The 15,817-nt window shown below is 36.9% G+C and overlaps 1 protein-coding gene across 5 annotated transcripts in view; it reads right to left on the bottom strand.

Annotated features, from left to right (window-relative positions):
- IMMP2L (inner mitochondrial membrane peptidase subunit 2) overlaps positions 1-15,817 on the bottom strand; it is a 901,263-nt gene that overhangs the window by 808,700 nt on the left and 76,746 nt on the right. The window contains exon 5 of one of the 5 annotated variants that reach the window (XM_036863033.1): positions 13,619-13,643. The exons of the other annotated variants lie outside the window; for them this stretch is intronic. Within the exon in view, the coding sequence (XP_036718928.1) occupies positions 13,634-13,643 (10 nt within the window). The 3' untranslated portion in view covers positions 13,619-13,633. Of the gene's footprint in view, positions 1-13,618; positions 13,644-15,817 lie in introns of those variants that run through there. 5 annotated transcript variants of the gene reach the window in all.

Here is a 15,817-nt window from a genome sequence, read left to right as displayed (position 1 = left end):
TCCATGAGGAGAGGTGCTTTTCCTGTCTATTTTCTTCACTGCTGTATCACAATAGCTAGTTCTGTACCCAGAGTAAACACTTGGAAAATATTTGCCAAATGAATAAACTGTCAATAATTTAAATATAAGAAAATACTATAAATATCCAATAGAAGCTGTGATATGCCTCCCATCATAAAATAAATTTAACTTACACATGTGGGAAATAAAATCATAGAGAAAAGAACTGTAGAATTAAAAGTTACCTTAGAAATTATCAGGTGCAATCCCTTCATTTTATTAAAAAGGAAAACCTATCCACAGAAGTTAATTGACAAATTAATTGACATAAAGTCTCACAGTGCCAGAGTGAGCCTAGAACCCAGGTCTCTTGGTATCTGGTCCAAATCTTTTTTGACTAGATAATCATTAACTGCCCCTTGGGTTATTACCTATTTGAGCTATTAACCTGCTGGGAAGCTGCTAACATTATGAAAAGCAGATTTTTTCATTGGTTTTCAACATTAATATACAGTGCAGAACTGCATATGATATACTATCTAATAAAAGAAAAGCCAAGCTAATCATAAGATATCAGTGACAAAGAGAGACTACAATTATAAACTATAGTTCTGTATATATCAAATGACCTTTTTCTCAGCAAAGCATCATAGGAGCTGATAAGCTCAATTTTTATGTTCACAACATCTTTAAATTTGGAATCATCTATGAACTTAATTATCTTGGTTATTATTCCCTCTAGCTGATCATTAGTACAGAGGTCATATAAACTTAGTCCTTATATTGATTCTAGAAAGATTCCAAGATCTTCTCTTAATTCAAAGGCATAAGAAGCTTCAAAAATGGCCAAGAATCTACCAACATCTTTATAAGATTTCAATAATTATTTATATATATGTTATATATATATTTTATATATATATATTTTATAACATATATTTTATATATATGTTATACATACAATTATACATATGTTATATATATTTTTTATTGGGCTAACTAGAAGTGTATCTCAATTAACGTCTTATTAACACATAAGTAAAAATCCCAAATATTGTCTAAAGAAAGATTTTTTTCTTCTAAGAATCATAATATCCTGTACTGAATTTCTATGAATGATTCAAGTAGGTTGACAGTCTCTAAAGTTGTTTCTATTATGAAACAGATAAGTAGAACCCAAATGTAAACAACTGACCAATAACATAAACACATAGTGAAAATTACAGTATTTTAACAAATTACACGTTAGATATTTATCTCATGAGAAATTCTTTCTCTGTTTCATTATTTGCTACCATTTTTAAAATCCACAAAAAAATAAATGTGCAAAAGAATCATAACTCCTTGAAAATGACTAAGAACATCACTCCCTCTGTTTCTAGAGCAAAGTGAATATTCGAAGATAATTTCAGGAGGTTAAGTCCATTAGCCAATATTCCCCTAACACCTAAGGCAGTTTTCTGATATTTTTCAGTATGATCTTATTACTGTCTAATTACCCATATTGCTTTTCATCCTTTTTATTAAACGGAAATTCACAGAAGCAGTTTAACCTTTCATTCAGAATCATTAAACACACCCCCTCTTCACTGATAATTGGCCTCTTTCCTTTTTTATTTTTATACCATCTTTATTGGAGTATAACTGCTTCACAATGGTGTGTTAGTTTCTGCTTTATAACAAAGTGAATCAGCTATACATATACATATATCCCCATATCTCCTCCCTCTTGTGTCTCCCTCCCACCCTCCCTATCCCACCCCTCTAGGTGGTCACAAAGCACAGAGCTGATCTCCCTGTGCTATGCAGCTGCTTCCCACTAGTTATCTATTTTACATTTGGTAGCATATATATGTCCATGCCACTCTCTAACTTCATCCCAGCTTACCCTTCCCCCTCCCCGTGTCCTCAAGTCCATTCTCTACATCTTATAGCCGGTTTCTTAAAAGGACTTTATTTGAATGTAGTGTCTCTGAGACTGTCCTCAATTCTTTTCATTCTTTTTTCTTTATTCTGCTCTGCTGTAGTTATTTCCACTATTTTATCTTCCAGGTCACTTATCTGTTCTTCTGCCTCAGTTATTCTGCTATTGATTCCTTCTAGAGAATTTTTAAGTTCATTTATTGTGCTGTACATCATTGTTTGTTTGCTCTTTAGTTCTTCTAGGTCCTTCTTGAACATCTCTTGTATTTTCTCCATTCTATTTCCAAGATTTTGGATCATCTTTACTATCATTACTCTGAATTCCTTGTCCGGTAGACTGCCTATTTCTTCTTCATTTGTTTGGTCTGGTGGGTTTTTACCTTGCTCCTTCATCTGCTGTGTGTTTCTCTGTCTTCTCATTTTGCTTATCTTACTGTGTTTGGGGTCTCCTTTTCGCAGGCTGCAGGTTCGTAGTTCCCGTTGTTTTTGGTGTCTGCCCCTAGTGGCTAAGGTTGGTTCAGTGGGTTGTGTAGGCTTCCTGGTAGAGGGGACTAGTGCCTGTGTTCTGGTGGATGAGGCTGGATCTTGTCTTTCTGGTGGGCAGGACAGCATCCAGTGGTGTGTTTTGGGGTATCTGTGATCTTATTATTTTAGGCAGCCTCTCTGCTAATGGGTGGGGTTGTGTTCCTGTCTTGCTAGTTGTTTGGCATACGGTGTCCAGCACTGTAGCTTGCTGGTCGTTGAGTGGAGCTGGGTCTTAGCATTGAGATGGAAATCTCTGGAAGAGCTTTGGCCGTTTGATATTATGTGGAGCTGGGAGGTCTCTGGTGGACCAATGTACTGAACTCAGCTCTCCCACCTCAGAGGCATAGGCCTGTCACCCGACCGGAGCACCAAGACCCTGTCAGCCACACAGCTCAGAAGAAAAGTGAGAAAAAACAAAGAAAGAAAAAAATAAAATAAAGTTATTAAAATTAAAAATAATTATTAAAAATAAAAAAAAAATTTAAGTAATTTAAAAAAAAGAAAAAAAGAAGAGAGCAACCGAACCAAAAAACAAATCCACCAGTTATAACAAGTGCTAAAAACTATACAAGAAAAAAAAAAACGGACAAACAGAACCCTAGGACAAATTGTAAAAGCAAAGCTATACAGACAAAAATCACACAAAGCAGCATACACATACACACTCACAAAAAGAAAAAATGGAAAAATATACATATATCGTTGCTCCCCAAGTCCACTGCCTCAATTTGGGGATGATTCGTTGTCTATTCAGGTATTCCACAGATGCAGGGTACATCAAGTTAATTGTGGAGATTTAATCCGCTGCTCCTGAGGCTGCTGGGAGAGATTTCCCTTTCTCTTCTTTGTTCGCACAGCTCCCGGGGTTCAGCTTTGGATTTGGTCCCGCCTCTGCGTGTAGGTCGCCTGAGGGCATCTGTTCTTCGCTCAGACAGGACGGGGTTAAAGAAGCAGCTGCTTCGGGGGCTCTGGCTCACTCAGACCGGGGGGGGGGGGGGTACGGATGCGGGGCGAGCCTGTGGCAGCAGAAGCCAGCGTGACGTTGCACCAGCCTGAGGCGTGCCGTGCGTTCTCCCGGGGAAGTTGTCCCTGGATCACGGGACCCTGGCAGTGGCAGGCTGCACAGGCTCCCAGGAGGGGCGGTGTGGATAGTGACCTGTGCCTGCACACAGGCTTCTTGGTGGCGGCAGCAGCAGCCTTAGCGTTTCATGCCCGTCTCTGGGGTCCGCGCTGATAGCCGCGGCTCATGCCAGTCTCTGGAGCTTATTTAGGCAGCGCTCTGAATCTCCTCTCCTCGCGCACCCAGAAACAATGGTCTCCTGCCTCTTAAGTCCAGACTTTTCCCAGACTCCCTCCCGGCTAGCCGTGGCGCACTAGCCCCTTCAGGCTGTGTTCACGCAGCCAACCCCAGTCCTCTCCCTGGGATCCAACCTCTGAAGCCCGAGCCTCAGCTCCCAGCCCCCGCCCGCCCCGGCGGGTGAGCAGACAAGCCTCTCTCGGGCTGGTGAGTGCTGGTCGGCCCCGATCCTCTGTGCGGGAATCTCTCCGCTTTGCCCTCTGCACCCCTGTGGCTGCGCTCTCCTCCGCGGCTCGGAAGCTCCCCTCCTCCGCCACCCGCAGTCTCCGCCCGCGTGGAAACCTTTCCTCCTTCACAGCTCCCTCCCACTGGTGCAGGTCCCGTCCCTATTCTTTTGTCTCTGTTTTTTGTTTTTTCTTTTGCCCTACCCAGGTACGTGGGGAGTTTCTTGCCTTTTGGGAGGTCTGAGATCTTCTGCCAGCGTTCAGTGTGTGTTCTGTAGGAGTTGTTCCACATGTAGGTGTATTTCTGATGTATTTGTGGGGAGGAAGGTGATCTCCACGTCTTACTCTTCTGCCATCTTGAAGGTCTCCCTGGCCTCTTTATTAACTGATTTCCCCCCTTGATTTACTACAAATCTTTTTTGTATGCATTTTGTTAATTCTTTACCTTCTTTCAACTCAACACACTGTCACTGTTAGCAAAGCTTTCCTATTATTTCTTCAAGTTCTTACTGCTCTTTAAAGATCCTTTAGTAGAATAATAAATTTTTAATAAACCTGGAATATTTTAATGATTCATATTTAATTCTACGGTACAATTTATGTGAGACATACTACTCACACTTAAGTATTTCCTATTGTATTGTCTTAGTACTCTACAGTAACTTTCCCGCAATCCAAATACACAAATCTTTGCAATGTAACTTATGACCTCTAAAAACCACAGTGAGCCGTATTACAATTATCATATCCGTAGCCAAATCAAACTGAGTCAGCCTCTCTGTCAGCAATTTCAAGAGCTATACAATTTTTAATAAAGTGAAACCTATACTTACTGTGCCTTCAGTAAGTATCAATGTGACCTCCGAATGTGGTAAACCTGTCACTAGATTATGCAAAGAGTTACCTTTCATAATAATGGGTCATTGAGGCGTCTCATTAATGTAAATAAACAATTACCAAAAAAAGCATTCCTGTTCTTCTTGGAAAGAATGTTTTCCTTAACTCCAAAACACTGATAAAGTTTGGTGGCTATCGCTTTAAGCCCTTTCCTTTTCTTATCAGCCACAGACACATTTCCCAACAACTGCCACCCCCTCCCCAAAACAGTGCCTTTTTCTTTTTGTAAAAGGGAAAAAAAAAAGTGGGAAGGTAGCTACTGATCTTAGATCAAATAAGGTGATATTTAAGTTTCATTTTGAGATTTCTTCCACATTTCCAGGACGTAAGCTATGAAACAGAATATGGGATCTAGGATCATTTCTAAGAACAAGTACACAGAGTGTTGACTGGTGGGAAATGCATCTGAAGTTGACAAAAGAGATGGAGATAACCAGAACAAGATTAACCATTAGAGCCAAAAACTTAACTCCCAGAATAAATGACAAGAGATAAAGAAATAAGATTTCTATAGCTTTCTTATTTTGAATAATTTTAAACAGAAAGGAAAGGATTTTGTGCTCATCCTCTTGTAAAATACCTGCCAACTTTTAATTTTTCGATTTTCAATAATTTCAACCTTAATAGGCACTATTCATCTGATCCCTTTGACCAAAAAAGCTCTGGTGTTCAGTCTCCTTATCTATTCTAAAATTTCTGTTTAATGTACCAACATGGCTTCTCTTCTTTACAAAAATGTCAAATCAATTCTGACTCCAGCTTCAAAAGTATGGAACAATATTTTTCCAATATTCTGAGGGATTGATTCTTATGTCTAGCTCTCTAACAATTCCATCTGGATTCTAAAACTATTTTCATGCAATTTTTTAAATGGAAGAGACCTTAGAAATCAACTAGTCTACACCTCTTCCTTTGCAGGTGCTAAGACTTGACCCTAAGTGTAGTTAAGAAAACCTCTCCCAGGTCACTCAGCCAGTTAATAAATGATAACAGCTGAAAGTAGTAAGATTTCCTGAAGCCTACTCCTATATTCTTGCACCAAGGAACTGGCAGGTAGAGGCTTACAAATTTGTTTTATATAAAAGAAAATAATAACTTTTAATTAGTTAGGCAAGTAACAGTAAAACAGTGTTTTTCAAATGCTTAATAAGAACCTTCTGTAAAAGTTCATCTCCTTACACATTCTAAGAGTAGTATTATAACTGTTTGTATCTTTTCATTGCTTAACACAATTTTCTATTGCCACTCTAACAAATTAAAACAAATGAAGAGGTTTAAAATTAAAATAACAGCCATTTATAATCTCACCGTTCTCCAGGACTGAAGTCTGGCAGGTTCGGCTGGGTACTCTGCTTAGCGTCTCAGAAGGCCAAAATCAAGCTGCCAGTTGGTCTGGGCCCTTATCTAGAGACTAGGGGAGAGTTCGTTTCCAGGATCATTAGGTTGTTGGCAAAATTCAATTCTGTGTAGGACTGAGGTCCTCATTTCTTTGCTGGCCTTTGGCAAAAGGTCATTCTTAGTTTCTAGAGGCAGCTTGCTTTCCTCTGCTCACAGCCCCCGTATCTTCAAAGCCAGCAAAAGCACATCAAATCTTTCTCCCGCTTTGGATCCCTCTGACTTGTTCCACTGCATCTTCCTAACTTCCTCCTCTGCCTCTGCTTTTAAGGGCTCATGTGACTACATTGGGCCCACCTGGATAACCCAGGACAGCCTCTGCTTTTAAGGATTCCTGAGACTACATTGGGCCCACCTGGATAACCCAGGACAGCCTCTGCTTTTAAGGATTCCTGAGACTACATTGGGCCCACCTGGATAACCCAGGCTAGCCTCCTCACTGACAACTGAAGGTCAACCTTAATTACAACCACAAAGTCCCTTTGCCAGGACAAGGTAACATATTCATGGGCACAATATCTCATCATATTCACTGTCCTGGGCATTACGGCATGGAATCTTGAGGACCAAAATTCTGCCTACTACACTTAGCACCTGTTTTATTGACATAACCTTAAAGATTTACATTTTTTTTAACAGATCCTATTGTTCAAACTTAACAACTCTAACAAAAATGTAAATTTTCACCCCTAACATTTATACGTCCATTTCCAGGAATGGCTCAGATTGGCCCTGCTTAGGTCCAATCACAGGGCCAGCTTCGTAAGGACATAACCAGTGCAATCACCCATGGGCCTGGACTCAGAAAAGCCCCACACCTGGGGCTTAATTAATGCTCTTCAGGTGCTATCTTGAAATTCTTAATACTTTGTTTTGTAAGTAAAGTCCTATAGACAATGGAGCATGTACTGAGGGTTTGTTTGAAAAAGAGTATATTTCTCTTTCATTTTTGCAGAATAGTTCCAATAGGTACAAAATTCTAGGTTGGGATTTTTTTTTCCTTTAGCACTTTAAAGATGTCATTCAGTTCTCTCCTGTATCCCCCCAGTTGAAAAGTCGGCTATTATTTTTGCTTCTTTGAAGGTAATATCTTTTTTTTTCCTTTTAAGAGGTTTCTCTTTTTTTGGGTTTTCAGTGGTTTGACTACCTACCCTGTGCCCTAATTGTGGTTTTTCACTGTATTTATCCTGATAGGATTTGTAGTACTTCTTGATTCTGTAGGTTGATATCTTCATGAGTTCTAGAAAATTCTTAGCCTTTATTTATTCAGGCTATTCCTCTCACCCATGGCCTAGATATTTTCTAACTGACCTATCAACCAGTTCACGATCCTCCCCACAGCTGTGTCTAATTTGCTGTTAAACTCATCTACTGAGTCCTTCACTTCAGTTATACTAGTTTTCATTTCTAGAATTCCTTTCAATTCTTTTTCTAGATTCTTCTGATTCTCTAATGAAATCCATCTTTTCATCAATTTTTTAATATATTGATTATAATTATTTTATAGCCCATGTCTGATAATTCCAAAAGCTAGAACACTATGAGAATGTTTCTAATGATTGTTGTTTTATATTTTTTAAATCTTGGTCCTGGCTTGCGATAGGCATGATTTATTTTTTATAGAGTGTCAGGTACTGTGTTTAAAACTTACAGAGACTCTGCACGATGTCTCTTGCTTCTGGCAATGACAGACAGTTAAAGTAAAGGCAGATCACCTTAAAATCAATTGAGTTTATCAGAGGCTGCATTTCAATTTTTATAACTTATTGTCTATTTCTAGTTCTCTGTTAACTCCAAGGATGTAGCCCTTCAGGGGTCCCAATTAAAAGTTTAGAGTGTTTTACCAGGGTCCTGCATCTTCCTCCCTGAATTCTAGTTTGTGACCTCTTAGCAATGTGAAACTGCCAAAAATTATGCTCAGCATCTCCCAGCTTAGCTGCCACTGCTTGGCTTCTCAGCCTCATAGCCCGTACTGTCATTAAGTGACAAATAACCCAAGGTGAAAAGTGGCACTGAATACAGGGCTCACCTCAGTGTGTTTCTCTTCACTCTGGGTTCTTTGCCCTTTGGTAGTACTACAATGCCTGTAGACATTCTTTTTAATATAGCTTTCTCATTTTGTCAGTATGGGCCTTAGCTTGAAATAAACTAATCTATCATACCTGAAAATGGAGATCAGATGTTGCTGATCTTAGTGGCCTCGCTTTATGTATGCATCCATATCTTATTGGTTCCAAAAGTATTAAAGACAGGTTGACATACCTATGGGATAGTTTATTTTTCTGTGTTTTATCTTCTGCTTGAAAGCTAAACCATTTACTTCTTAAATTTTTCAATTATTTCTCTGTTAAAATTATTATTTCAACTTATATTCAAAATGTTTCTCCTTAATAGTTCAAGCTGACTCCTTATGTATAACATATAAGGTGTATTTGGGAGCATTTGGGAGCACCTTCGTTGTAAATGCTGTCTTGCACTTTTTTTTTTAAATAGGGTAACAGTGTTCACAGAGACTGGATTCTTTTCAATAAAAAAGAAGAAGTTACGTAAATACCCACTATTTCAAAGAATGCTGCATGTATAACTTTGTTCTTTGACAACTTCTAGTCATCTCTCAAAGCATATAAGATTTATGAAATGGGTTGAGCAGAAGCTATGGATATCTCCTATAGTTACATTACCATAAAATCTCAATAATTCAAAATTGAAATTTATGATCACTGAAACATTTCTATGCTATAATTTGAGCCTGAACTAAGAAAATGTTTTATTGTATAATTAAATGTATAAAAATTGTGAAGGCAGTTTATCCTACTCAAGAAAGGAAATTGCTTTTAAGGACTACTTTAAGGGCACCAACTTTCTGTATGCCTCTGAAGAGTATTTATAAAATCAGTTTAATCTATATCAGACAATAGCAACAATACTTACACTATCTCATTTTTTCAGTATTATTTGTAAATATACTTAGTAACGAATGCAAATTATTATGTGTAATTGAAAGTGCCAAAAACTAAATTTCTCATCAAAACAAATTGCAGCCCAGGATTTCACTCTCCAGCATTTTTACTATCAAGTAATTAAAGCCAAAAATAAAAACCTAGGCACTTCTTCCTACCTATAGAACCTTTCTTTGAAAGTCATGTTATTTCTAAATTTGTGTTCCTGAAATGTATGATATTAACTACAAACTCAAAAAAAAAAAAATTTGGCTCTAAACCAAAAAAAACTAGGAATAAGTATAGATAGACTAGTACCACACTAGTAATCACAATTATATTCTCCCAGCTCAACAGATTAACTGGCTTTTAATACAATTATAGGTCATTATTCAGTATTATCATTGCCCTGGGCATTTGTTTCAAAACATGAATTTCGTATTTTAGCAGACTGCAATTAATTTCCCTTGGTGGGTCAAGGGACCTTTAAAGATTTATAAGCGTTCAAGACACAAAGGAACTAGCACATTTCCCCACCCCCCCAAAGGCTCTATTCTATTTCATCTATTTCCCTGGCTCAATTCTTCATAACTTTTTGCTCATATTTACTGCTACAGATGTAGCCATCACAGTCAGAAAATGGCAATTAGTTTAGCATGCTACAAACCAGCTGTCAAAATTGTATGCAGACTGTATGTTCGTAATAAAGTATTATTGCTATTAATAAAGAGACAACATTTCAGGAACCACTGTATCAGAAATTTCATTACAGAAATAGGGATAATCTGATAGATGCAGAGATACAAGGGTCTGCATGACTTCTTTGCTAAGAATGAGTAAGTATCCTCAACCAAACCATCACCACAGTATACAGAGGCTTTACAGTTTGACAGTTAAGAACACTGGATTTGATGGGAAGCCCTTCAAACCTTCGCTCTTCCATTTACCAGCGAGCTGTATGTTCACAAGCAAGTTACTTAACCTCTCTGTACCTCAGTGTTCTCATCTATAAAATAGGAATAACAACAGTACCTACTTTACTGGGATTTATTTTAGTGAGGATTAAATAAAAATGAATGTAGAACTAAGCCCAGTGACTGGAAAATGATAAAGTCAATAAATATTAAAAACTGTTGTGAGGCACATGAAAAGATGCTCAACATCACTAATTATTAGAGAAATGCAAATCAAAACTACAATGAGGTATCACCTCATACCAATCAAAATGGCTATCAACAAAAAGTCTACAAACAACAAATGCTGGAGAGGGTGTGGAGAAAAGGCAACCCTCCTACACTGTTGGTGGGAATGTAAATTGGTGTACTCACTATGGAAAACAATATGGAGGTTCCTTAAAAAACTAAAAATGGAGCTACCATATGATTCAGCAATCCCACTCCCGGGCATATAACCGGAAAAGACAAAAACTCTAATTCAAAAAGATACAGGCACCCCAATGTTCATAGCAGCACTATTTACAATAGCCAGGTCATGGAAGCAACCTAAATGCCCATCAAGAGACAACTGGTGAGATATATGTAAGAAGATGTGAGTAGAAAGATACACACACACACACACACACAAACATACACATACACACAATGGAATATTACTCAGCCATAAAAAAAGAATGAAATATTGCCATTTGCAGCAACATGGATGGACCTAGAAAATATCATACTGAGTGAAGCTGTCAGAGAAAGACAAATATTATATGATATCACTTACATGTGGAATCTATAAAATAATACAAATGAATATATACAAAACAGAAACAGACTCACAGACATAGAAAACAAACTTATGGTTACTAAAGGGGAAAAGGAGGTGGAAAGGAATAAATTAGGAGTATGGGATTAATAGATACAAACTGTATACATAAAATAGGTAAGCAACAAGGATTGACTATATAGCACAGGGAACAATATTCAGTATCTTGTAATAGCCTGTAGTGGAAAATCATCTGAATCACTGTGCTGTGCACCTGAAACTAACACAATATTGTAAAACAACTGTACTTCAGTAAAGAATAAATAAATAAATGATTTTTTAAAAATAAAGGGACTTCAGTGCTACAAGAAAAAAAATATTGTGGTTACTTTTTTTTCTCTTTGTAGATTGCATGTCTTTTTCCCTTTGTCTTTGGACTTGATCATCCCCAACACTCTCACCAACACAGTGTTTTCCTGTCTTTGGGAGTCTGCTTTGCTTCCCAGGAGCTACATTAGTATTTTTCCACCTCAGACTTTAGGATCTCATCTTAGTTCACCTTAGACACACTCCAGGAAAGCAGCAGTGTACAATGGAAAAAGGTTTAGACACAGAATTTGTCCAAGTGAAACGTAATGTGTGTCACATAGGTAATTTCAAATTTTCTACGAGCCACATTAAAAAAGGAAAAAGAAACAGGTGAAATTAATTATAATAATATATTTTATTTGACTGAATATATCCAAAATATTAACATTTTAACAAGCGGCAGTAGCCACACTTCAAGTGCTCAATAGCCACATATGCCTACTATATCAGGCAATAGAGATTTAGAGTCAAATGGACCTGGATTCAAATTCTAGCTCTGCCAATTACTTGCCATTTACCTGTTAAATCTCAGTTTCATTACATTAAAAATAACTATGTCCACAAGATTTAGTGTACACAGAAGTAAAAATATAATGTTATACATATGAAACATATAATGTTATAAACCAGTTACCTAAGTAAACAATAAATTAAAAAATAAATATGTCTACCACGCACAAAAATAAAATAATAACTATCTCCAGATACTGTTATGAGAATTAAAATGGCATACACAAAGCACTTAACACAAGGCCTGACATACCGGGGTGCTCATTAAATGAGAATTCCCTCACCCTAACCTTCTACTCTAAAACTGAATGCTGGCTCAATATAGAATAATCTGTGCCCCAGCCTTAGTTCCTTCCCTTCTACCCCTACTACAAACTATAGCCTTTTCCCCCACCTTCACAGCTCTACCTCCTGGCTTCCTAGCATCTATAAACTTCACTGTGTGGACTTCTAGAAGCCATGGAACCTCTTAGTCATGACCCAAGTATGTGGTCCTAAGAAACTGAAGAGACCTGTGCCTGAAAACTTCCTTCTCCTCTGACCCTGTCTCATCCATCTCCCCAACAGTTGCCACTGCTGCAGCTTCCCCAGCAACTGCCATCAACAGCAATGCTTCCTCACCGGAGACAGACTGACCCTCCAACATTGAAAAGGATCATTCTACAAAATAACTGGCCAGACCCTCCAAAAGTGTCAAGGTCAAAAAAGATAAAGAGTGACCAAGGAACTGTCACAGATTAAAAGAGACTAGAGAGACACGAAAAATAAAAATGAAATATAGGATTCTGGGTAGGATCTTGGTATAGAAGGAGGACATGAGTGGGAAAACCAGTGAAATTCAAACAAGGTCTGTAGACTAGTTAATAGTATTATATCAATGTCAATTTCCTGGTCTCCATAATTGTCCTGTGGTTGTGTATAATGTTAAAATTGGGGGGATATAAGATGAGTAAGGTCTGAGGAGCTAATGTATAACATGGTGATGATAGTTAATAACACTGTATTATATAACTGAACTTGGCTAAGAGAGTAAATGTTCTCCATGTCTGTCTCTCTTTCACACACACACACACACACACACACACACACACACACACACACGGTAAATAGGTGATGGACGTGTTAATTAACTTGATGGGGGGAATTCTTTCACAATGTATACATATATCAATTCATCCCAGTGTACACTTTAAATACCTTACAATTTTGTCAATTTTACTTTAATAAAACAGAAAAAAAATTAGGGGGTATATGGGAACTCTCTATACTATTTTTACAACATTTCTTTAAGTCATGTCAAAGTGAAAAGTTAAAACACTTTTAAATGTGTTTATTTGAAACTTTATTATGAAGGAACCTCTGTCCCAATGGATGGTAATTGATATATCATTATAAAATAGTGCTACTTATGCTAAGTCTATGGCAGTAAGGCCATCACACAGGTTAATGAAAAGTCGATTCCAAGGTATAGAAAGTCCACCTTAATCACCACTATTAGTTTGCAAATCCACTAAGAGAGTATGATGTCACCTACTTACACTCTAACACTGAGGGCTTGATGACAGCAAGTAATGTTTTGTGCGACCAGTAACGTTATCAAACAAATACACCGTTTGATTTAACATTACTGAATAATGTGGTTAAACAGTAGCCCCACTGCTACCAACAGAAAGAAAGTTACAGGAAAATGAAGAGATGCAAAGAAGCGTATTCCAATATGCACACTTCCCCCACGCAGACCTTCCTTGCTTTAGGAAACGGCCTTGGTCAATAAGCTCTGAATGAAATTTCTTACAACAGAAGTCTGCTCTGCTACATCCTGTGTTCCTGTAACATGAATTAGCTCATAGGCAACTGGTGAGAAAGAATGGAGAAAGAATTTTCAGTATAAAGCAGAAGCTTCACTGGTTCACATCTGATTTTCTTCCCAGATCATTAATGTTTTGCCTCCTTAATAATAACAGCTGAAGGCTAAGTACACTAAAGGCAGCAAGCTAAGAAGGAATCAGTATTATACATTCAACCTTTCTCCTAGAAGTGCTTAAAGCAAGGTTAACTGGGATCTTTGTTTTCAAAAAAAAATAAAGTTATAAATAAATAAATAAAACAAAGTAACACAAAACAATGAGCTGAGCATACATCTCTGGGATCAATACATTTTGTACAAAGCTTGCAATCCTTCCTCTACTTGCAACTTCTGATAATAATGTCCCTGGCCCTTGTAAATATAGATAGCCTCAACCCTTCCTTATATTGTCTTCCATCAAGCTACCTTCACCTTTTTTGTTTTAAGTAAAATCCGACATTTACTGCAGTGTTTATTTATTAGAAAGTTCATATGTCTTTTAAATGGTGCTATTGGAATTGTTGTTATTTTCATTAGTGCTGTGGTTACAAACATGCATAAGCCCTAGTAACTTAAGTATGAATTTATGAACTACGTTTTCCAGAAATGCATATATAATATTACCATAGAAATGCTGCATTTCCACATACTCTGAATACATAAAATGCTGTCCAAGGATAATTTAAAATATAAACTGTCAAACTACCTTGTTTCCAAAGATTACTTATATATCAATAAAATGTGTTATTAATACCAATATTATATTTATCATATTTTATATTTAGCCATAAATTCAAAATTTAGTCATGCATTTCTGTATTAGTCACACATTTCTTACACAGATAGGATATTCTAACGTCAGGACATGTGTCTAGAAAGGATTTTTGTTCATAAAACTAAAAAGATACTTTAAACAGTGTCTTTTACTATATTACATCATGCTAAAGAAGATTTTGGTATAAGACGTTTGGTTCATAAAAAGAAAGCAACAATTACTGCTTAATGATTATTTGTTATTAAATAACATGATACCAATCACTAAGCATTCTTATATGTAAATAGCTCCTGCTAGCAACAAGCATTATGAAAGAAAATTTGTGTTATTTGTACATGACAGAGATATAGCACAATTAACTCATTAAAAATACAGTTCAACCGAAATAGCTACAATTCAGTATATCAACCTCAATTTGAATACACTATTTCTGAAATTAATTTATATAATAAATGTCAATTACTTTAATATTTACATAAATGAATAGTGTTCTCTTTTTTACATAGTCTGTGATATGCTAGGGTACTGTTATGGACCCATGCAACCCTGAATTTTAAGGAGGCTTTTTTTTTCCCCAACTACCTATTCAAATTCACTTGGTTGGAGATAATATGTTTCTCATAGAAAAAAGTTACTGCACAATTGTCTGCTTATAGTGTGACCTCTTTCACTTGGGTGGGTATCCTCTCCACCACTAAGCGAGGATGTAACCTTGTCAAACCAAAGGCAAAAGAATAATGAGTGCACGACAGGCTAACCCAGCATGGAAAGGTTGTTAAGGAGGTTGCAGAAACAGTTCCCTGAATGACAAAATAAAAGTATACTCCAAAGAGTAGGTTAATATTAAAGAAAGCACTCAAGAACATGAGAAGCATTTAATTCCCATCCTTGGATGGCTGCCATATAAAACTTCACTCAAATTTATTTCATTAGTTACTGACCAGATTTACTTAATATGTTTTCAAATCTTGGTAGAACAGGTTTGACTGAGACACATTTAGAAAATATCTGTTTCCACAAAGTACTAGCCAAAGGTAAGTATGAACTAGTAGATAACGTTTTGCTTTTACCAATTATAAATTATCACCCAACAAAAAACCATCATTCCAATTCAAGAATCAGAGCTATAAGCTGGAAGTCTTCACCAAACAGGAAGATTTTACTATCATTAAAACAAGTAACAAAAAAAAAAAAAAAAAAACAAGTAACAGTAATTGCTACATTGCCACCCCAAAGCACTAACTGGTGTAACAGGGAATCATATTAAAACATTTTTATAAGTAGCTGAAACCAGCAGAAATTAGGCAAGTTCTGTTGCAGTCTTCTCAATGTAAATTTACTTTTAAAATAAACAAACAAATCTCAAGCATGTACTAGGACTATCATTGTGTCAGTTATGTACATTTT

This window comes from Balaenoptera musculus, chromosome 9 (genome assembly GCF_009873245.2).
Source record: "Balaenoptera musculus isolate JJ_BM4_2016_0621 chromosome 9, mBalMus1.pri.v3, whole genome shotgun sequence".
Lineage (NCBI taxonomy): Eukaryota > Metazoa > Chordata > Mammalia > Artiodactyla > Balaenopteridae > Balaenoptera > Balaenoptera musculus.
The sequence above is the reverse complement of the archived record's forward strand: the minus strand, read 5'-3'. Positions and strand labels throughout refer to the sequence as shown.